A 22,710-nucleotide genomic window follows, 5' to 3' on the forward strand; every position below is an offset into this window, starting at 1 on the left:
ATGATCACAATTGGATCACTTGATTTAGCTGAGGCACCTCAGTCAGTCCCTATTGGATTTAGTGGTGGTTTTCTCTTAAATGTATGAAGTGGAGATTTCTGCAGGAGGTGCTGCTTTCATTTGCCATGGCCCTCACTCCATAGCTCCAGGCATTTCAGGTTGTGTGTTTGTATTGCTGCACCACTGGAGATGGAGATTGCTTGACTTGTGGGCTGACAGCAGTTTTAGGCTCTCCAAGCCTCCTTTTTCATGAGAATGGAGTCCAGGAGGGATTGAATTATCCAAAATGTGAAGTGATTGACAGCTGCAGGACCAAGCTGCTGAAAAGTTGAAAACTGGAGCTGTCTGAAATATTGGTCCAAAGTTGATCACTGAAGTCTCTTCCAACCTGGCCTTCTGTGAAAGCTGGATCAGAAATCCATAGTTAGGAGTTTAAAGTATTTAAATATATAAAAGATTTATTTATTTACAGTATAAAGTAGTGTACAAAGGAGTATTTGTTTCCTGTAAGAGAAGTAAGAAAGCAAGCAGGTCATAAGTTCGTGCACTCTCTTGATGCTCATCTTTAATTCAGGGCAGCAGCTTTGGGGATTGGGCAGGGGAAATATTTGCAGCTGTGAAGTTACATCTGAAAATGCACATTGTACCCAACTGCTGTGGTGAGGGTGGGAAGAGTCCTTTCTTGTGGGCTGTCACTGAGCAGTGGGTAAGGTTTTCTGGAGGTAAAACAGGGAATATTCAGCAAGGTCACTCCTCAGAAAGCACTTTTAGCTTGAAAGGCAGATGTAGGTTGTGAAGGATAAAAATACTTTTGGGCATTTTTGCAACTTGATCACCTAAAATCCTTTAAGGTTATTAGGTAGCTCAGACATGTCTGATCTTATACATATATAACCTCCAGACAGTCTCTGTTCTTTCTCTTGTGGTACCCCCTTCTGTGATTGTCTTTTCCACGGACTGATGTCTATTTAAATCAAGAGCTGATATGAAGAGGGCAAAGGGGGAAGCTATTTAGCAATAGTGTCTTAAAAGCATATGAGGACCAAAAGGAAGTTTGTTATGTTTATTACTAATTGATAACAATTATTTTACTGTCTTTGTGGAAAGTTTCTATTTTTGATAGGCTGTAGGATGTCATTCTAGTTTTAGGAGCTGTGCTGTTGCATGAATATTTTTTCTGGCAGCTCAGTACCTGTGTTCACAGCATTGCTTTCTAGTAAGCTGTGCACAGTCTCAACTTCAGAAAAAAAAGTCAGGGGATGTCAAGGTTTTTGGGATAGATTTATGTCTGCAGGTCCTGCTCTATAACAGCATAAGCAAGAGGAAGAAATACACCTGGAGTTTGAGTCAGAAGGTGGTGATATTTTGATGGTCCTCACTTTCTTGTGGTGTTGCCACACTCCTCAGTCACCCCTTAAGTCTGATCACAGATAATTGGGTGAAATGCAGGAGTGATGCTGTTAATTGTCATGATGTGGCTGCATGGCTGGTTGTGAGTTAAAGCTGCAAGCTGGGTGCAGTTGTGGGATTGAGTCTCCAACCTTTTTGTTCAGGTGGTGGGGTGGTAAGGGGTGAGCTTCATTTGCTTGATAGAGTTTCTAAGGAGACAGTGTGAGGGATGCAGATGGGCTCATCCTTTTACTCAGCTGGGTAAGTAAGAAAGCAAATAAACCAGCAGTTTGTTTCTTCTCATCTGTTTGAAGACTCTGACTTGTTTTGCCTGGCTCTACTTTCTATCCCTAGACCTTATTTTTTGTTTTTAGTGTACTCTTTCCTGGAGCTGAGGTGTGTATCTTCCAGTTGTTAAGAGGGTTATTAATTTTGTCTTTTTTTTCCCCATCCTCAGCCCTGGGTGCTGTGCACACCCAGGATGTTTCCCACTGACAACTCCAGTGTCAGGAGACTGCAGAGATTCTGTTATCCAAAGTGTTTGTCCATGTGGGGTTGTAGGGTGTGGGATTGAGTCTCCAACCTTTTTGGTTGGGTGGTAAGGGGTGAGCTTCATTTGCTTGATAGTGTTTCTAAGGAGCCAGTGTGGGGGATGCAGATGGGCTCATCCTTTTACTCAGCTGTGTAAGCAAGAAAGCAAATAAACCAGCAGAGTTTTTGTTTTGAGTGTACTCTTTCCTGGAGCTGAGGTGTGTATCTTCCAGTTGTTAAGAGGGTTATTAATTTTGTCTTTTTTTTCCCCATCCTCAGCCCTGGGTGCTGTGCACACCCAGGATGTTTCCCACTGACAACTCCAGTGTCAGGAGACAGCAGAGAGATTCTGTTATCCAAAGTGTTTGTCCATATGGGGTTGTAGGGTGTGGGATTGAGTCTCCAACCTTTTTGGTTGGGTGGTAAGGGGTGAGCTTCATTTGCTTGATAGTGTTTCTAAGGAGCCAGTGTGAGGGATGCAGATGGGCTCATCCTTTTACTCAGCTGGGTAAGCAAGAAAGCAAATAAACCAGTAGAGTTTTTGTTTTGAGTGTACTCTTTCCTGGAGCTGAGGTGTGTATCTTCCAGTTGTTAAGAGGGTTATTAATTTTGTCTCTTTTTTTCCCCATCCTCAGCCCTGGGTGCTGTGCACACCCAGGATGTTTCCCACTGACAACTCCACTGTCAGGAGACAGCAGAGAGATTCTGTTATCCAAAGTGTTTGTCCATATGGGGTTATAGGGACTGCCCTGAAAGCTAACTGGGAGGAGTTGGGAAGCCAATAGGAGAAGGATGTGCTTCCCATGGCATTGGAGGGAAGTGGAAATCAAGGGGAAATGGTGCTGATGGGGAAAGGAGGTGTTTTGGGGGGTAAGGGGGGATGGAGCATGGTGCTGTATCTCCTTTAAAGCCAGTGTGTAGGGAACCAGCCCTTGCTGGGTTTGGTGCTTATGAAACAGTGTCAAAAGGATCACTCTCACCTGATAAAACATCAGTTTGGGGAGGAGTTTGGTAAACTTAAAAGATTTCCATTTCCACAGTGAGTTAGGAGCATTTCACTGGATAGCTTCATAATTTTAGTGAAAGTAGTTAAAGTCTTTATGAAAAATACAAATTATTCCCCCCTGATCTGCTGGCATTCTGTTTGAGGGGATTTGCAGTGCACTCTGCACTACTTGCAGAAACCCTTTTTCCAGGTAATTTGAGTAATGGGAAATAGGTTTCCATTAGTTGCATAGCTACTGGTGGAATGCTTGGCATAGTTGTGGGATTAGTCTGAAAAATGGATGATAGGTACTGGGCTGTGCTTCTGTGACACAAAGAAGCCACCAAAGTGTGCACCTCTACCCTGTGCCATGGCTCAGGACTCCCAGGGGACAGCTTGGGATCTGCCAGCACTTACTTATTTTGTGTGAGCTTCTTCATTTGCAGTTCCTGATCCCAGAGTTTGGGCTTGGGGGATGTTCCTACTGCTCATCAAAGCAATGTTTTGGGAGTTTTATTATTCAAAATTGTTGGGTACCACTGTTCTTCATTCACCTGTGATAAACTTTCTTGATATCCATGCAAGGTTTTACAACCAATAAGCTGTAGTTGCATGAAAAATTAAGTTAAGGTGCACTTGAGGTAGAAGATGTGTCTTTGGGATGATAAGCACGTGTGCACACACATAAAATAAACAGAAAAATTCTGTGAACTAGGAAGATTTGTGGAATTAAAAGACAAAGTTGGGTTTGCAAGCATTCCAAGGAAATTGAGGCTGACAGCCTGGGTGGTTGTTCCTGATAAGAACCCATTCAGTGGGGGAGCCTCATGCTCATTCCTTCCTTGCAGATGACCTGAGTTGTGCCCAGAGGCTATGGATGTTCTGCTCCAAACACAAATGAGCTGGGAAATGTGGGGGGAAATCGGCTTAAATTTAGTGGACAGTCTTGGGGAGGAATCATGGCAGGTCAGTGACAGGGAGGTGACTTCATTCCTCTTTTTTGCTTCACTTCAGACTTATGTTTTGCCTTCTGGAGTACTGGGAGATTTATCCCAAGTCCATTCAAGACTCCTGAGCTTATGTTTCCTTACTTTTAAGGAGTGTTAAAACTTAGAGCTCAGTGATATCACATTACTCATATGGCACCTCTTGATGCCATTTTTTTATTTTAAGGAACTACCTTGAGTAAAGAACTCATTTTCTTCCTGCAACTGGTTTGTTTTTCTTGGAAGTAGGAGCATTACTGACCTGTCTGGTTTACTATATGGGGTTTGTTGATTGTATTTTAGGATAATATAGGTGTAAAAAACCAGAAAGTAGAGGGAAAAATAGGAAAGAGAGGAACTATTTGTATGGTAAGTAAATGGGTATTACATGGAAACTGAGCTGGAAGGGAAGAAGAAGGATCATGTTGATGGGGAGAAGTGGATTTTGATGTGAAAAAGAGGAAGCACATAAAGAAAACCCTGTGATCAAAGTGGAAATAATCTGATCAGAAGGAGAAGGAAGATCATATGCTTGGCTTTCCAAGCTGACACTAGAGCTTCATTTTCTTCTTCTTCAGATTGCACTCAAGGCATATTCCTTCTACTGGCATGGATTTTGTATTTCCTCACTTAAAATCCTGTATTTAACAGGAACATCTGAAATACTTTTCATGGGAAGAAATGTGTTTGGCATGGTGTCTTTCACAGGTATACATGTGAAGCTTTGATTTTTTAATTTTTTTTTAGCAGTTCATGTTTTAAAGAGTTCTTTTTCTCTTTCTCAGATTATGTCTACTTCGAAAATTCTTCAAGTAACCCATATTTGATAAGAAGAATAGAGGAGCTCAATAAGGTAAACAGTTTTTCCCATCAAGCCTTTGAAGTTTAATTGAATTTATGATCTGTTTGAATTGATTAATATCAAAACAGTTATTTAGCAGTTCCCTGGTAATTAGAAGCTTAAAAAGACTTTTTGTTCTGATAATTTGCTGGAATGCTTTGAGATTTGCTAGGTTGTTCTCTTCTCATCAATGAGAGGTCATGCTCAAGGTGATTATGCCCACCTGGAGGGCCAGAGGTTTCTGCAGTTCTTCAATCCAGTGCCAGGATCATGTGATATGAAGATAAAATAACAGTTTGCCTACAGGATGGAGAGCTTTGTAATTTGATCTTCCTGGGGGTAGAGTCTTGCTCAACAGGAAAGATTGGAGCTATTATCTGCTCCCTCAGACTTTATCTTTGCTGGTTGTGTCCTTTGTGCCAGTGGCTTACTTCACCTGCCAAATTTCCCTTTCATTGCATCTGAAAGGGAGGGCTGCTCATTTCTAATAGTTTGTGGGAAGCCTGGTGATGCTAATTTTACCTCGTTGAGGAGGGAAGGCTGTTCTGACTTGTTATCCATGTCCTAAATATGCAATGCCCTAAATATGCCACTTGCTCAGGTTTAATACCATTGGAGTGCAGCCCACACAGAACTCATCCCTGGTTTGGATTGGAATTAAAATTAACTGACCAAAATCAGGTCTTTTGTCTTCAAAGGTGAAGAAACATGTCTTTCTTTCTAAAACAGATCCTTGGAAGAGGACATTTAGCAGTAGAATGACAAGGAATCTGAAGATGAGGACATCCTTGTAACTCCTTTTTAATGGAGGTCTTTTGAAAAAAATACTTTTGTCTCTCTTCCATTAAGGAAAAAAATAGAGTTTCTAGAGTGGGTCTGTAGCCAATAGTGCAGATATGTTGACTGCTTCCTAGGGAAGTCATTTTTTTTCCCCCTCTTCATTCTTCCCCAGCAAACAACACTTGCAGCCTGGATCTTTTATCTCAGTGCAAGTCTTGCTTGAGTTACAATTTCTCTGCCCTACTATTTGAAAGGTTAGGGGGTTTTTTAGTTTGTTTGGCTGTTTTTTTCCCCAGGTTGAAGTGAATCATGGATCTTGTGCTGCCTTATTTTTTACAGAGTGTGAATGAAGCCTGGGCAGTTAAATGAATGGATAATTCCATCTTGTAGCTGTCTGTGTTTTAACAAGATGGCTCCTGCCTTTTTATTTTAGTTCCTTAAAATGTAGAAGTTCTGAATTATTTAACAGAAAAGGATAGAAATTCTGCAGGCTCAGTACCAAAACCTGATAGGCTGCAAGGGAAATATTTGGGCATTTTTTATTATCTTTGTGTTAGGAAAACAGGTATTATGAAAGATCAAACTTACACTGCATTCACATCTTGGCAGTCAGCATGTATATCAGTTTTTATTTCGTTTCCTTGTGCAGGGATTGCTGTTCCACTACCTTTATTTGAGACTTCCCAGAGAGGAATTCGTGTCTTTTAAGTTACATTTGTATCTTTTAATTAATTGTTGATTTATTATAGAGGCAGTGGATGGCAGGAGCTGTTAGAAACCAGTAGGTGTCTTTCCTTTTAAAGTTTGTAGAAAGCCAGTTTCACAGTTTGGCAGATACCATGTTACAAGAGATTCATCACCTTCCTCATTTTAAGAGTTTAAAAAAAAAAAAAACCAAACCCAAACCATCCCAAACCTTTCAAAAATTCCAGACTTTGTTGTCACTGGTTTAATGTCTTGCCTGGTGCAGCTTCCTTGGTTCTCCTTTTGGGATGAAATATTTGTGCCAGTCATTGTTTAGCTCACCACTATTGTCAGAGAAAGAAAACCTCATGTGATTTCTTTAGTGAAATAGTGGCTGGGGTCTTTCTTGCTTTCCCTACTGCCTTAGAGAGTTTGGAGAACCTGCTAAACTTGAATTCTGTTCTTTTATTTCACAGCAATTTTTATTGGGATTTAAAGATGCTTTGGAGTTCTGCTAAACGTAGGCATCTCCTCAGGAGGAGCCAACTGACTTTAAAAGGGATTGTAACTGCAAGGAAGTGTTTGGTGTTGATTTGGGGTATTTTTTCTCAGCCCTTGAAACATTTTTAGCTGCTAAAAATGCTGACCCTGCAGACACAATCAGGAGGGAAGGGCCAAACTTGGTTTTCCTATAGTGGAATGTTCCAGACTGGAGTTTGTGTGTTAGACCATGGGTGTGCAGCTTGAGGGCCTCAAAGGTGATGCTCTGTGACTCTTGTACAAAATTCCAAATTATTTCTGAAGTTTTCTAGTTTGGTGTATTCTGTTCTTGGTGTGTTCTCATTTGGTTTTTCTCCCTCTTTTCCTGTTTCAGACTGCCAATGGAAATGTGGAAGCAAAGGTGGTGTGTTTCTACAGAAGAAGAGACATATCAAGCACACTCATCGTATTGGCAGACAAACATGCAAGTAAGCTTGTTTGTGTTCAAATTATTTCTTCCTAGCTGCCAGACTTGAATAGAACTCTGAACATCTCAATATTAGTAATATTTTTTGCTTTTTATATGAACGTGCTCAGTAAACACATTTTAGGACTTGGATACTGCAAGTGCTTTTGTTCAAAATAAAATAATGTCAAGGTTGAGAGGAGACTTGTGAGATGGAACTGTTTTTTTTAATACCAGACTTTCTGATTTAAAAAAAAAAACCTGAAGTTTTTAACATATAAGACATTGTTCATGTTACTTCATCCTCCTTTGCATGCATGCATTGTATAACTGATTTATTGATTTCTGTTATTTTATGGGATGTTAATTTATGTTGCTGTGTACTTCTCTGTCAAGAGGGTTTAGAGGCATGTCAGATCTTTAGCTGAGTAGAGATGGCAGCTCATTTCTACACAGAAATTTAGCATTACAATTCTCTTTTAATTACAGAAACAGTTTTAGAATTGTAAGAAGTGTATACAGAAGTAATTATGTATCTGTATAGATCAGATGTTTGCCTGTGTAAATCTGTATAGACAAGGTACTGGAAAAAAATTCAGTTTCCAGTAACAACAACAACAGCAATAATAATAATAATAAACAAATCAAAACCCAAACAAACAAAACAAAAACCAAACCAAACCAAAAAAAGGTACAAAATAGCTGAGAAGCTGCTCCCAGAAGGCTCTCAAGAGGAGCATCCTGCTCCCAGGGAGAAATAGTCCAATATATGACACATCATTGGGTGCTTTTTCTGGCCCCTCATTAATGTATTTGAATATTTCCTTTTGTAATAAATCCTCCTGTAAATAAGTCCCCCCCTTTGCAACTATACCTTGGAAAAAAAGTGGCATTGAGGTGAGATTTGGCTTTGTTGCAGAACTGCAGTAGCAGGCAAAGCTTTTTTTCAGTGGATCAGTGGCTATTTTATCCCAGAATACTGAAACTAATAGGAGCTTCACATAAACAAGGTGACTATTGATTATTGTCTCACTTCACTAGGTTCAGCAAAGGAAGCAGGTAGGAATGATTCAAAGAAACACAGGTCTGAGACTGGAAATGAAAAATACTTCAACCCAGAAAGATGCTCTTTGAACCTGCAAAGGATGAGTCCTTTCTGCAGTAAATTAATTTTTCTGCAAAAAAAAAAATGGAAACAAGTAATTCATTTTTTATATTAATAAGTGTTGGAAAGGCAGGAAAATTGTTCCATAGCACAATGCTATTAATAGAGCAAGCAGAGATAACTGAGGCTGTCTCTTAATGTACATTTTGTTAGTAACTAACATTTTTTCCAGTATATTTCTTTCTAATGAAGAATAAAATTGCTGCTAAATTACTCCCATTTATTTAGACAGGCTGTTGTGTAACTTCCTTTCTCTTTAAGGAGAGAGAAGAGAGTAAAAAAATAAAGCTTTTGAACAGCCACTAGTTCTTTATTCTGTAAAAAAACCCCACAAATCATACATCCTGCATGATGAAATTGAATTTTGTGGATGTTAAGATTCTAGCAGAGATACTCAACACTGTCATTGGCTTAAACTTCATTTCCATAAAGTCTCCTGTTGCCTCATTTTGATGCATTTGCAGTAGATGTATGTATCTGCATCACTGATCTTTTAACTGCCTTTGTTCAGCTGATTAATGGAGCTTTCTGACTGCAGACATTTCTGGATTCAGTCTTCTCTTCAAGATGCCTCTATTTTAGACCCACTGTTGAGATCAGTGCAGTGAGAGAACCAAATAATAATGAGAAGATACAGACAGAACATGATGGCAGAAGTATATATGTAGATTAATATTTTTTTTTCTCTTCCCATAAAGAATAAAATGGGATTGTCAAATGAATCTTGCAAATTTATAATAAAAGCTCTTGAGCTCTGGCTTGTATAATCCATCAGATATCTGAAGCAGACAAGGCTGGGAGATGCCTTTTCTGCTTTATGAGGAGAAATGAGTTGGAAGCACTTTTTCTGCAGTTGGGGACTGTAAATTAGTACCTGATGTGTGCAGCTTGATTCCTTGATTTGATCTGTGATCTTACTATTTTTATTACATGATATAAACCTTGTCTGGGCTATCCTGTAAATCTTTCAGCCTTTTAGTGGTTTCCATACACTGTTAGCACTTTTTATTCATAAACCTCTTTAATCACCTCACAAATTTCTCCAGCCTGCAGAACAATTTCTCCACCTAGCTCTGAAATGAACCTGTTTTGCCTGTAGGAAACCACTTCATGTTTTTGCCCAGAGACTTTATAGTGGTATAAGGTAAAATATTGCATGCAGGCAGAACTTGCTGGAAAAGAAGTGAGAAAGATGTTGCTCCTCAGCCTGCACTTGGATGCTGTTACTCTGTATTTTCTCCCTATATAGTTTTCTATCTAATGGCTTGCACAATTCCTTAAATCATTAAATGATTAATTCCAATAGCAAGAATGTGACTCCTGCTTTCTAACCACTCACCTTTAGCCATCTCCAGTTAGTTGTGAGCTGCCTTATGACCAGGTTTTTGCTTTATTAGAAGTATTTATCCTGATTTGTAAAGGTGAGTGACTGGTTGTTAGTGGCTGGAGAACTGACTAGTTAGTGCCAGCCAGCTTGGCAGGTTTGGAGCTGCTTCCAGCAGCTGATGTTTGGGTGCCAGGCACACATGACTGCATGGTTTTAGGAGTGCCAAAGCTTCTAAAAATAAATATCTTGCAGCAGCAATTTGTCATAACTCAATCAGTCTGAGTTGCTTGAGACCTGTGTTCCTGAGCAGGTAGGAAGGCTGTAAACTTAAAAAAAAAAAAAATTAAGATAACATCAGTCTAAATGCAGTTTGACAATGATTTCCCAAATGATAGATTTTGATTTATTCTTTATTTATTCCTTCCATTTTATTCCCCTTCCCCATTTTCTCCCAACACCACACATGCAGATTGAAGAGGACTCAAATTCATTAATCCACTTAATGCCACTTTTGGCTCTGTTGTTACTGAGAGGAAGAAACTGCAGTTTTTCTTTTCTGTGGGTGGTGCAGAGAGGAAGGATCAGCCAAGGGTCTGTACAAGTGTCTGTTTGCTCTCTGTGCCACCTGAAATAGTGGCCATGGCTGCAAAAGATGATCAGAAGGCATTTTGGAAGGGATCATAGTGAGGTGATTTGATTAGGTGACAAACTCCTGAAGAGTCAAGGTGTAAGATATTTCTATTTGAAAATTTTCACCATATTTTCTGTGGGGTTATATAGCTATGAATCAACATCTGGTTTTCAGTGGAGAGAACATTAATAGAGCTGAGGTTTAATATTGAGTAGCTGAAACTGGACCTGGGAAAAAGAGTCTGGTCTGCACTTGCAACACTTCTTTATTATCTTTCCAAGCTGCTTAGTTGAGCTCTTACAGTCCCAGGAGTTTTACTTCTGAAGGAATTGTTCTCCAGGTCAATACCTCTGTGTTTCACAGTGTTTTGACCACAGTTATTTTTATTTTACTTAACATTCTGTTGTTAGTGACACCATGCTAACTAATTCTTTTGTTAGTGCAGACAACAACTCTCTACACCCAGTTTCTGTATCTTGTTTGCCTTTATGTACATTTCTGAACTCTTCTGTGTAGCTACTCAGACAACACCCAGAATGCAGAGAAAGGTTTGCTGCTGTTGTAGAGAGCTCAATCTGATTTATATAAAATTGCTGTTCTTCTGTCTAGCAAATATTGATGTTTAATTTCACATCTCACATGCCAGTCACTTTAAATTACAATGACTGCCTCTTGGGATTCTCCTGCCAACTCAGTGTTTACTCTCCCTAATTATTTTTCCCCATATATCCTAGCTTCCATTTGAGTCTTGCTGTTTGTGTCCAACCAAACAGAAGTCATCCTCAGGCTTTGTTAATGTGCTATTAATGATTCTGTCATCAAATATAAAATAAGACTTAATCTAAATGCTCCTTGCAGCATTCCACTGGCTACTTCTGGATAGCTGATACATTGCTCTTTGTATTAAGACTACATATTTAGTTTTAAATCTGCATGAGCACATCTGCCAAGCCAAGAGATTAATTTTGAAGTGAGGCTTTATGAGGGCATTGAAGTCCCCATATACTCTACCTGCTGTATTCCCATGCCACTTACTCTGCAGGAGTGCAAGGGATGCAAGCAAGTCTTTCTGAAAAGATTTCTTATGTATTTTTTATATATATCTTTAGATATTTTCAGGCTATGGACCTTATTTTTCAGCATTCTCAAGGTTGAAACCTGCTTCACATAGAGCTTGAGTGCTTGATATAGAAAGGTGAAATGCAGATACCCCAGGGTCAGCCCTGCTGGGGTTTTTTAGTCTGATTATTGTCTGATTAAAGCCTTTTACTGCCTGCACAGAGGCAGTGAGGTGATGTTAGTTTCTCTTTTTGCCAAAACCACTTTTGCAAGACTTCAGTGAGCTAGAGAGGTTCTTGTGCTGGATCTATCCCTGTGTCCTCTCCTCCTTCCCTTGCTTCCAGATGCCTCCACCAGCTTCTTTCTTTTCTGTACTAAGTGGTTGTGTAGATTTTTTTGTTACTTCTCAGAGTATCCCAGCCTCTGTCTTAATGAATTACATGTCTGTGTTTGTTACCTGCAGAAATGTCTCTCTTTAAAAAAAAATAATTATGCCTTTTCAGTTTGAAAGATTGTGCCTAGTGCAGCTGACATAAGAAAATACATGCTTCCCACCTTTCTGATTTTATTTAAAAGTTAGACAAATAAATAAAGTCCCAGTTGAATGATGAGCCAAGCTGAAGGGATGCAGTTCTTGGGTTAGTTTGGTGGTGCTGGGTGGTTTAATTTTCTTTGTAGATTTGATTACTATGTAGTGATTAATATATATATTTTTTAACTGTGTTTTTAAAAGCTCTAGGCTTTGAAATACACTGAAGATATTAAGTATTTTGGGTTGCTCCTCACAGTATTTTTCCCTGCACTACACAGTGCACTGCTCTCATTTTCCAAAACCTTGTTAGTGCATAGATGATGCCTTTTCATTTGTGCATCCTTTGGTTTTTGGGCAGGCTAGCATGGAATTTGCTGACTTGGTTGTGGATTGCTGCTGGTATATTTACAGCTTAGCTCAGCAGCCCCAATATTAATTTTCAAATAAAACAGAATGCAATTCAGTAAGTAAAATGCAGAACTATGAATCCGTGGCACAAATGTAAATTTTGTGTTCAAGTTCTTAAGAAAAAAATGCTAAAATACTAAAAGTGCATCCAGATGGATGCTTAGCAGTTCATCTGGTGTAAGATGTATATTGCAGTCTGATTTAATTATGCTTGGGTTTTTTTCCTTTGTTATTAATGCAGCTTACTTAAAGGTGTGTATAAACCTCATGTCTTTTTCCAGGACAGTGAAACAGTGATAAGTTGTGGGGAACTTGAAGGGTAAATATTTTTTGTCCCCCTCTTTGGTGGCCCATTTAAAACTTAAATGTGATTTTAGTGTTTTGTAAAATGGAGATCTCTCCTTTTTGTTTGCTTTCTTCTCACAGGATTAGTTAACTGTTTATAAGGGTACAGCAGTCATAACTCTGCCTGTGTGTGTTTCTGACTAGGAATGTTTCTTGGGAACAACTGTTGGATTAAGCTGCAGGCATAGGGATGCTCTTTTTTTAAGAGTATTACTCCCTTTAAACTAAACTTCTACTGCTAATGGCTGAGACTTTACAGCTCATTCTACTGGAGTCTGGGAAACTTTTCCCAGGGTTTTGGGAAATGCAGTAGCTGCCCAAATTTCACAGGCAAGGAAAAATTCTGTTTTTTTTTCACAGTCCTTGATCAAGGAGAGATGTTGTAGTTTTCTTGGAGCATTACAAGTTTAACTTATAATGGACAGGATACTTGCTGTTGAGCACAAAACATACTAATTGATTTCTCTACAAGAAAGGTGCCTAGAGATGCTCTGGATCAGTTCTGTAGTGGTGTGGATGTGATTTTTAGATACTTACCTTGGCATTCATTGAAAAAACTGATTGGGTAGAGATTAGGTGGCTCAAAGGCAGAGGTGGTGGATCCTGACTGCAGAATAAAGCCAAGATTTTGAAAGGCAGAAGTCCTGCCAAGAGCTGAATCTTTGTGATGTGGTTACAAGGGTGGCCTTAGACCCTTGTTCCATCCCAGTCAACCTTGTGACTGTGATTTATTGGCCGTGGTGAAGGTGAAGAGAATAAAATGAATTCAACAACTTGCCCTTTTTAGTGGACATTTGCTGCAGAAGCTGCTGGAAGTCAGAATGGGAGGATCTGTTATATCCCAGAAAGAAGAGGAGGGGTCTGTGGTAGCTGATGCCTGATAAAAGGGAAAAATTTCATTTTTACTGCCTCCAGTGAGGCTGATGGTGAGAGCAGTGATGGTCTCCAAGAGAGCTGGTCTGGTGGTGGCAGATTCAACAAGTGTGACCTGAGGGTGCCTGGAATGCTTTGAACCCAGTGGTGAATAAATAACAATTCTTCCCATGAATTATTTAATGGATCCATGCTAATTATCCAGTTGTTCAGTTGGCTGAAGTGTGAGGATTCAGACAAAGTTGGATTTCACCTAAATTATGTGTATCTTTAGCAAAAGTTTTGGAACAGCTCATTCTGACTGGCTCCAAATCAATACTTGCACTTTTCTTGATCATCAATTTTTGTCTCTTCATAACTAGGAGAGATGGAAGAAGAGATGGAAAACCCAGAGATGGTTGATTTACCAGAGAAGCAGAAGCATCAGCTACGCCATCGTGAGTTGTTTCTCTCCCGCCAGTTGGAATCTCTGCCAGCCACACACATTAGGTAATGACTCATTTCTTTCAGCCCTTTTTATTCCAAAAAAAAAACCCCCAAATTAATGTTATTATCACTGAAGTATTTTTCAATGTAAGGATAAATGCTGTGTACAACTTCAGCAATGCCATCTTGTGAATCACGAGACTTTGAAATGATTTTTTCATAAAACCTATTTCTCTTTTTTTAGAGGCAAATGCAGCGTTACTCTGTTAAATGAGACAGAATCCCTTAAATCATATCTGGAACGGGAGGTATGAACCCATTTTGTGAATTGTCAAGCTTGAACACTTTATTCTGGCACAATTCAGGGTTGGTGGCATTTCACAACTTTTCCAAAAAAGAAAGTTGTTCTCTCTTGCTACACTTGCTGGATGGGCACTGACAGGGGGAAGCTTTAGGCTTCATTCTGATATAAAACTTTGTGAATCTGGACTCCAGAGCTGCTGGTTACACCCTTGCAACAGCAAGCTGCCTCTCCTGTGAAGAGAGCCCTCCTTGCTTATCAACCTGGCAGCCTGGAAGTTCAAACCTGGAGGCTCATGCCCCAGAAAAGAAGAAGTTAGAGATGGAGTAAATGTGAAGAAGAGAGCAAGCTCTATATTTACTTTATTCTGAAGTTTTACAGATTTATGTTCCTGGGTTTTAAGCTTGATCTGAGTTCAGATTTCTGAGGAGCTTTATTCTCTTTTTTTGAGTTCATTGTTCAAAGTACTTACCTGTAGTCATCAACCACACAGATCCTTGAAAAAGTCTTTCTCTGTTAACTTCTAAGTCCTGCAGAAATTTACCTATCCTGGCTCTTTAAGGTTACCTTAAACAGAATGCTTGAAACAGCACTCTTGTGCTGTTAATCACTCCTCAGAATGTAAATCTTGAGGTTTACTTTTCAGGTATTTTGGGAATTTAAAAATGGCAATTATATTTGAATGCCTTTAATTGTGGCTAGACCTCTGGCTGCCAGCTGGGTTAGACAGTCTTGGAATATGACAATCTGGGAACTTTACTTTGGGAGATTAGCAAACTATTTCAGTGTATTATTTGAAGACATCTGCAGGCATTACATTTGCATCTAAAAACTTTAAAATGTTATACAAGAGAGGAAATCTTGTAATTAAAAGCAGTAGGCTCACAGTCATCACCAGCCTTTAAGAAACAAGAAGAAAACAGATCACTTGTTGCAAGGAGCATTCTGTAGTCTCTTATAGTTGGACTTTCTTTTTAACTGTTGGGTTTTTTTGTAGTTTTCTTTAATCTTTTAGCTTTCTTTAGTGTTTATTTAAGCATAAGATTAATTTTAATCCGATACTCTCGTTTAAGAGAATTTTAAACAAAGCACAAGGATTAAATAGTTGCATTTCTCTTTGGAATGTGAAAGCAAAAACATGTTGAGGCTGCTCAGGGCTGCCAAATGGCAGTGCATCAAACAAGGGATTTTGTATTCAGCAAGGCTTGTTACCAGCTAACAGCCTAGGATATGCCAGTTTGAAAGCAGAAGTTAATCAAACTAAAATCAATTTAGATTTCCTTGTACCCAGCTTCTAAGTAGTGTTTGTTCTCCATTGCTCCCAACACCTTTTTTATTCTATGTATTCTATTTATTATATGTACCCACCCATAACATTTTATTTTTATTTGTTATGGGTGGGTACATTGAGGCAGAGGAGGGAATTGGCTTTTTCTAATCATGCAATAGCTCATTTGCAGATGTAGGAACAGAAAGACATTTCTCTTTCGCTGCTTCCACTTGAACTCTCAAAATGGAAGAGGAGTGGTGCAGGTTTATTTTTAAAACTAAGCAAGCACTTAGAGATTTCACAAAATGAGAGAGTTCCCTGAATGTGTCCTGTCACTTTGCATGGCATTTTGCTGTGGTGTGAACTGACTTGGACAGATGGTAAAGAAATTAGAAGCTCAGGAACACAAATGTTCTTGGGTGGAAGGTAAAGAGATCAAGAAAAGAAGGTAGTTGTAGCCTGATGATTTGGTAGTACTGGATAATACCCTTTTTAACAGTTTCTTCTCTGCTTTTTTAAACATTTTTTTTATCTTCCCTGCCCCTTCTTAATCCATTCTTTGCTTTCAAAATGCTTTGAGATTTATGGGTTTTTTTACTTCTGTCAATAAAGCCCAAGCAGTTCCAGGGAATCTGTCATTTGTTCTCTTATATGTTATGATCACTAAAAGTGTAGGTTTTCAGCCCAAGACTTGTCTGCCTTGACTTGAAAGTAGGTTAAGCATGCAGACAGAATCTTTTAGGGAGATAGTAAGCATAGCAAAATTATTTTTGTGTTACCTGATCTCTTCCTTCCACCCTTTTTCATCTTCACTGGGAAGATTGGCCATTACATTCAGAGAGCAGGCTGAAGAGGGGGATAAGTGGTGACTTTTTTTACTGTGCCTCACAAGATTGGGTCTGTGAGTAAGGATGGTCTGGAAGTAAGGATGAAAAAAGAGGGGAAAAAAAACCTGGGAAACCTCAGTTTTCCGTAGATAGTGAGGAGGGCATAGCCAGTTGTGGCAAAACCATTAGATTCCCTTATTTTACAGGAAACTATTTTATATATATATTTTACTGTTCTGCTAGGGTTTCCCCAGAGTCCTGTGTGAGTTTTGCCTGCTGGGCAAACATCTGGCATTTCAATACCTTTTAGTTCCTCCCCCTACAAGTGAAATCTATATAGTTAAAGAATATTTCACCCCACTTCACCCAAACTGTCTTCATGAAAGTAAGTTTGCAAACTGATGAACTAACCACTCTTTCTGTACTGTACTTCCACTTGGAGCCTGTTTTCTTTTTCCAGTTCTTCAGCAGTTTCTTGGTGGTTTTGGTTCTTGGCTGGAGGTACAGGTAGCTCAAGGGGTTGGGTAGGGAAGCTTTGGGCATGTGTAGCACTTCAGAGAAGTAGAAAGTCATGGCTTAATTTTAACTCTTAGCAGGTTATTGTAATTTTCCTGAACATGTTAGGGGCTTTCCTGGGATCTGAAATTAGAAGAGAAAACCCTTCTTTTAATTCTCTGCTTCAAACTCAGCATCCACAGCTTCGATGGATAAAATGAGCATGGAGGATTTTGAAGAGCCATGTTTTGGTGTGAACATCACTTTTCCTTGTTAAGGCCTTCTGAAAACTCATTCATGTAGTGGCCATCAAGAGTTCACATGCAGTTTAGAGTATTAAGGATCTGCTGTGTTCCATAACTGCAGTTCCCACTTGCCCTAAACTTGACATTTATTAATATTTTCAGAAATCTCACTTTACTTTGCATGAACTGAGTTTCATGCTTCTGTGGACAAAGCTGGTAGGGGAATTGCATTACCCCTGAGGATTACAGTCTGGTTTGTAGTCACACTTCAGCCCCTAAACTTCCATCTTCTCTTTGTTGAGAGGCTCTAACTGGGGAGAAGACACCACAAGCTTTTAATTCTTTCATTAAACCTGCTTCATCAGAGACAGAAGTGGACACCATACCGAAAGCCTGAGCCAAGCAGAGAAGGATGAGTTTATTTTTTAGAGAACCTTCACAGCAGCAATCTGTAAAGAGAAGGAGCAGGGCATTCAGCACTGAAATATGGAAGGAAACCCTCACTGAATTCCCCTCCCTGGCCAAGACAGACTGTGTTAACCAGTCTGTAGAATTTTCTTTCCTTGGGGCCCACACTGTTTGCTTTGCATATTTGCTGGGCAATGTGCCTGCAGAGCACTGATGTTGCCCTGTGTATACTTTGTGCCACAGTTTTGGTATTTGGGAGCTGGAACAAAGAAAGCACTATTTCTAATATGGGAGCTTGCAAGACAAAACCTTTCCCTCTGTTTAATTTATGCAAAATGCATTCTCAAAATATTGTGATACCTTTGTGTGTCTGTGTGTCAGGGAGCAAGAGACCCAGGTTTCTTTACACAGCTATAATATAAATTAGTTTTCAGCTACTCTGAAGCTTCTTTCTGTCAGCTGGGGGATGCTGTTTGACCCTGGTGCTGGTGGGAGGAGGATTCAGCTCTGTCAGAAACATCACTCATTTAGGATGCTGCCAGATCTCCCCCCCAGCTCCAGACCCAAGCACAGCCAGCACTTCCAGTTGCCTTTTCTGGGTATTTTGCCACAGCATTTTGCCAAGTGTTCTCTGTGACTTTTATGCTTTTATCATGACATAATATGAGATTGTTCTTACCCTTGGAGTTCATGCTTTCCCAGTGGGGAAATGGCATGTTCTGCTGGAGATCAGTGAGAGTTATTGTCCTGCCTCTTGTGCTGTGCTTTATAGGTGATCCCTTTTTGTGCAGTAGCATTTTTGGGGTAGAAAAGCAGGTTTGGTTAGCTTGTTTGGCTATTTGCTGGTTTCTCTCCTCCCTTCTATAAATACTGATCTTTCCCTGAAAAAAAAAAAAAAAGCTTATTTTTGTTAAAGTTTGAGCATAAAATACAGAATTGATGTGTTTAACACTCCTAAATTCTGTTATTGGATGCTGGATGCATTTTACATATAAAGAAAACACAGGAGACCTTAACCCTATGGCATCAATATTGGATTAGTATGTGTTATGTGCAGGGCTGGGAAACAGATGTAGTATGTACCTTTGAAGCCCTAATCCCCAGAATTTTTGCCATGTTACTGGAGAAACTCAAAGTGATTCTTCCTTTTTTTGAGCTTTGTATGACAGATTGAGGAACTCTTTTTTCCTTTGCACCCTCTTCATGAAGATGAACAGGGCTTGCAACTGATGCTGGTTTTGTCCTGATTTTTGTTTCATGCTGTTGACACATACAAATATAGGGAAAGGGAAAATGAGGTGAGCATGAAATGAGATGTATTTAAGCAGGTTGCCTGCTATCAGCACAGAAAGATGGAGAAAATGAGCCAGAAAGCAGAGATGACACATCCTGTGTTTCTGTTCGGGAACATTTCTCTTTCCTTGTGGTGTGGATGGAGGTTACAAAGGGGCTGTGATTATTCAGGACCTGATCTCTCTTTCTACCCCATACCCCACACTATGCCTTGAAGGAGCATACCTGCTCTGTGATGTGTGCAGAAAAATTCACTTACTTTCTTGTTTCACTTCTAAAGAGTTAAAATTGTGGCTGTTTTCTTTCACCACCCTGGCAGGACTTTCTTATTCTGATGTGAGTTCTTGCTTTAATTTTACATGCCCAGCTAGCAGAAGCCAAGCAGCTTTTCTTAGGGTTTTTCTCATTTACTTGAACAAAAGCAACAAACTAATTTATTGCCACCTGCAGCTACTTACTGCCACTGCTAAATCTGCTGCCCCTCTCCTGGTAACAAGCAGAGGGAAACATGGGGAAGCAAACAAAAAGCATCCCAAGCACATCCTGGTCTGTACAACAAGAATTTAGTGGGCAGGTGAAGGGCAGAGATTCTTCCCTTCTACTCATCACTTGCAAGACCATTCCTGGAGTGTCATGTCCAGTTTGAGCCCCTCCCAGAGCCATTGACATACTGGGAGTCCAGCAGAGACCACAGAGGTTGTCTGGGGCTTTGTGTCTCTCTGGAGCATTTTGTGGTAGAACTGTAACACTCTGAAGTCACACTTGAGTTTGTACTAATATTTCTGTTTGGGTAAGTCCCTAGCATCTATATGCTTTTTTGGTATATAGGGAGGTGCAATTTAATGGTCTGAAACAGCTGATGTTACCAAAAATTATCTCCTTGCCCTCCTGAGCCCTGCTTGTGCAAGACAGACTTTGTTCTCTTCAGCTTCAAAGAGTGTATGTTAAGGGAATGGCCACTTCTGAGGAGAGCTGTTGCACTTGCAGTATAGAGGAGGTGGCATTAATATAGGGTTAAAAAATAGTATTGTTTGTTCATCCACTTAAAAAATCTATTTATAGGTAGTAAAACAAAATTTTAAAATATAAAAGATGCTGCTATGTACACAAGGCTGGAAGTAAAAGCTAATAACACTTTACTTTTTTGCTCTTGTTTCATTTTTAGGATTTCTTCTTTTATTCACTAGTATATGATCCTCAACAAAAGACCCTACTTGCTGATAAAGGAGAGATTCGAGTTGGAAACAGATACCAGGCAGACATAACAGACTTACTAAAAGAGGGTAATTTCCATAACTTATTTAAATTGCCAAGAGGCCGTGGTGCATGTGGTCACTTTTATGTGCCTGGCTTGCATGAGGTGTGGAAGGTAGAGGTTTCCAGTGCCAGGTCATGTGTACAAAGCTGGCTTGAGGTGTTGGTGACTGCACACAATTAGTTATGTCTCAAACCAGGCTTTAAGTGGGCATTTGTCCAAATTGTAAAAGTTCAAACAAATTGAAATAATTGGCTGTCTCAAAGCTTGCAACCTTTTTATTAACCAATTTCAGAATTTCCATGGGAAACACAAACTTCCATTGCATCTGAGAAGCCTTTTGTGTTTTCAATCAAGCCCCACTTCCCTAGAAGTGCCCCTCCCAAATTATTGCCAATTAAATGCTGTTTCTCCTCATCAACTTGCCCATTATTGCTGGGTGCTTTTTCCTTGGAGCCTTCTCTCCATCTGCTCTGTTGGCTGCCAGCCTGGATTTCTCACCTGCAGAACAGGCAGGAGGAAGAATTTGCTATTCCTGAACATGTTGGGAGACCTCAGCCTGGCCCCTCTCTGTCATGGATGGAGCAGCAGGATCACAAGGACCCTGGCCCAAGGAAAAGGGAGTAGTGGCACTAATTTTTAGTAGCTACCAAATAAAACTAACTTTAGATTTGTCTTTGCACTTATCCCACAGATCCAAAAGTGGGTGAAAAAACTGGGAGTGCTGCCATCCAGTTTATTTTTTTTTTTTCTGAGACCTGTGTAATGCACAGGGAATTGTTGGTGTGCTCCATGGTGTCACCCATGTGGGAAGGACCTTCCCCAAACTGCATGGGGAAGGATGTGGGAGCAATGAGGTGCTTCTGGCTTTGCTTAGGAGCTTTGCTGGTGCTGTTAGGCTCATGTTAGAACAAATTGGTTAGGATTCCTGTTTAATTTCTCTGTGAAACTGGTATTTATCCAGCAGCTGGGCAAGTCTCCTAAGTGAGGATGAACTAATTTGAAAGGCATTCTCTTCCTTCAGCAGGCCAGTGTGGGGCTTCAGAGAAGGATAATCTCCAGATGTTTTAAAGGGAGCAGAAAAAAGGGGGAAAAACAAAGAAAAAAGTCTCAGTAACTCCTGTATTTTTCCAAGGTGTTTTGGTGTGTGTAGAGTCATGAAAATAGAAACAAGAGAATCAGGTGCCATGATTTCCCCCTTAGAAAGCATCTGACAAAGCTGAAGCAGCTACTTTTTGCCTGCTCAGAGCAGCTGGAATTGTGCCTGTTTTCCTGGAACTGCTGCAAGATAAAGGAGAAGGAGGAGGAGGAGGGGCTGAGGAGAGGCTGTCCAGTTGGGAGAAGGATGTGCTGTTCCCATTATGTGAATCCTTTAAAACCAGCTCTTCAAAATCTGATTGTCTGATTCTGGTGAGCTGTGTTGCTGTCACTGTGAAGCTGAAATTGTCACAGATGAATGAATGGGTGAATGTGATTTTCAGTGGCCTGTTTGGCAGAGTAGCTGAGGTGGATTAGCAATTGAATTCTGGTGAGATTAAAAAAAATTTAGAAAGTATTTTTATTTTAAACCAGCTATGCCAAACCTTTCTCATTTGTTTTTCAAGCAGGTGAGGATGATGGAAGAGATCAGTCAAAACTTGAAACAAAAGTCTGGGAAGCCTTTAACCCACTAGTAGACAAACAGATTGATCAGTTCCTGGTGGTAGCACGGTAAGAACATTTTACCTCTCCTTCAGACAAGTAAATGATAACTCTGCCAAGCACATTTTATGCTCTTTTTGCTTACTATTATGAATGCCACTTTTGGTTGCTTGATTTACTTGCTGCACTTTGAAATGATGGATATTTTACATGCCTTCCTAAGAACTGCATGGCTTTAGGAACAGTTACTCAAATTTACAACTTCATTAATCACTTTCATAACAGAAAAGCAAATGGCAGGTAATAATTAGAGTGTAATTGGTCAGGTTTTCCAAATACATTGGCCAGAATGCAGATGTCTTAGTGGATTAAATTCTTGACAGTTCATTAGTCTGTCCATTTCCTCCCTTTTTCAAATCCAGTAACATTTTAACATCCATTGATAGCTTGCTAAGACATCTGATAAAGTGTTTTTCATGGAGCATGGATGCTCTATTGCCTAGATTCCAATAGGGGAAGCACAATAAAGTAAGACCCTGCAAATCTGTACAGATGGTGAAAATGGGTGCTTTTATTTAAGCCCAAAGCAATCTTTATTGATCAACTCTTCTTTAAAATGTTCTTGAACTTTTTCACTGGTCTTCTGGCTGTTCACTGCTGCCCCACTGGGTTTGCTGATACAGCCCCTTGAAGGTGTGTGCTGTAATGAGATTCACTGGAAAGATCAGTATAAAAATCACTTCTGTCTGGCATCAGCAGAGAGATCCAGTTTATTATTAGATAATACAGAAGGATCAGTTCAGCTAAAGCTGGGGATGGGGGAGTTGGGAGGCTGGGAGGAGGTGGAAGTGTGAATTGCCACGGAAACCTGGCTGGGGGAGGCTGCTTTGAATTTTGGCCAAAATTGGCTATTTGATGACAACTAATGCTTTAGCATTTATCTTTCCTGCATGATTTGGCACTAGAATTTGGGTTTTTTATGTGCTCAACTCGTTTAGGGAAATGAGCTGAGCAGAGGGGAAAAAAACCCACACTTTTTTCTGTTGTAGTTTCCCAGAGGAGTTCAG

General features: G+C 39.8%; 1 protein-coding gene across 6 annotated transcripts in view; it reads left to right on the forward strand.

Moving 5' to 3' along the window:
- MTA1 (metastasis associated 1) overlaps positions 1 to 22,710 on the forward strand; it is a 75,817-nt gene that overhangs the window by 12,832 nt on the left and 40,275 nt on the right. For 3 of the 6 annotated variants that reach the window (XM_030455157.1, XM_030455160.1, XM_030455162.1), the window contains exons 2-7: positions 4,677 to 4,744; positions 7,071 to 7,164; positions 13,845 to 13,971; positions 14,153 to 14,216; positions 19,913 to 20,030; positions 21,610 to 21,712. In XM_030455157.1, the coding sequence (XP_030311017.1) occupies positions 4,677 to 4,744; positions 7,071 to 7,164; positions 13,845 to 13,971; positions 14,153 to 14,216; positions 19,913 to 20,030; positions 21,610 to 21,712 (574 nt within the window). Of the gene's footprint in view, positions 1 to 4,676; positions 4,745 to 7,070; positions 7,165 to 13,844; positions 13,972 to 14,152; positions 14,217 to 19,912; positions 20,031 to 21,606; positions 21,713 to 22,710 lie in introns of all 6 variants that reach the window. The other 3 variants (XM_030455156.1, XM_030455159.1, XM_030455161.1) reach the window with 1 other exon arrangement.

This window comes from Calypte anna, chromosome 8, assembly GCF_003957555.1.
Source record: "Calypte anna isolate BGI_N300 chromosome 8, bCalAnn1_v1.p, whole genome shotgun sequence".
Classification (NCBI taxonomy): Eukaryota; Metazoa; Chordata; class Aves; order Apodiformes; family Trochilidae; genus Calypte; species Calypte anna.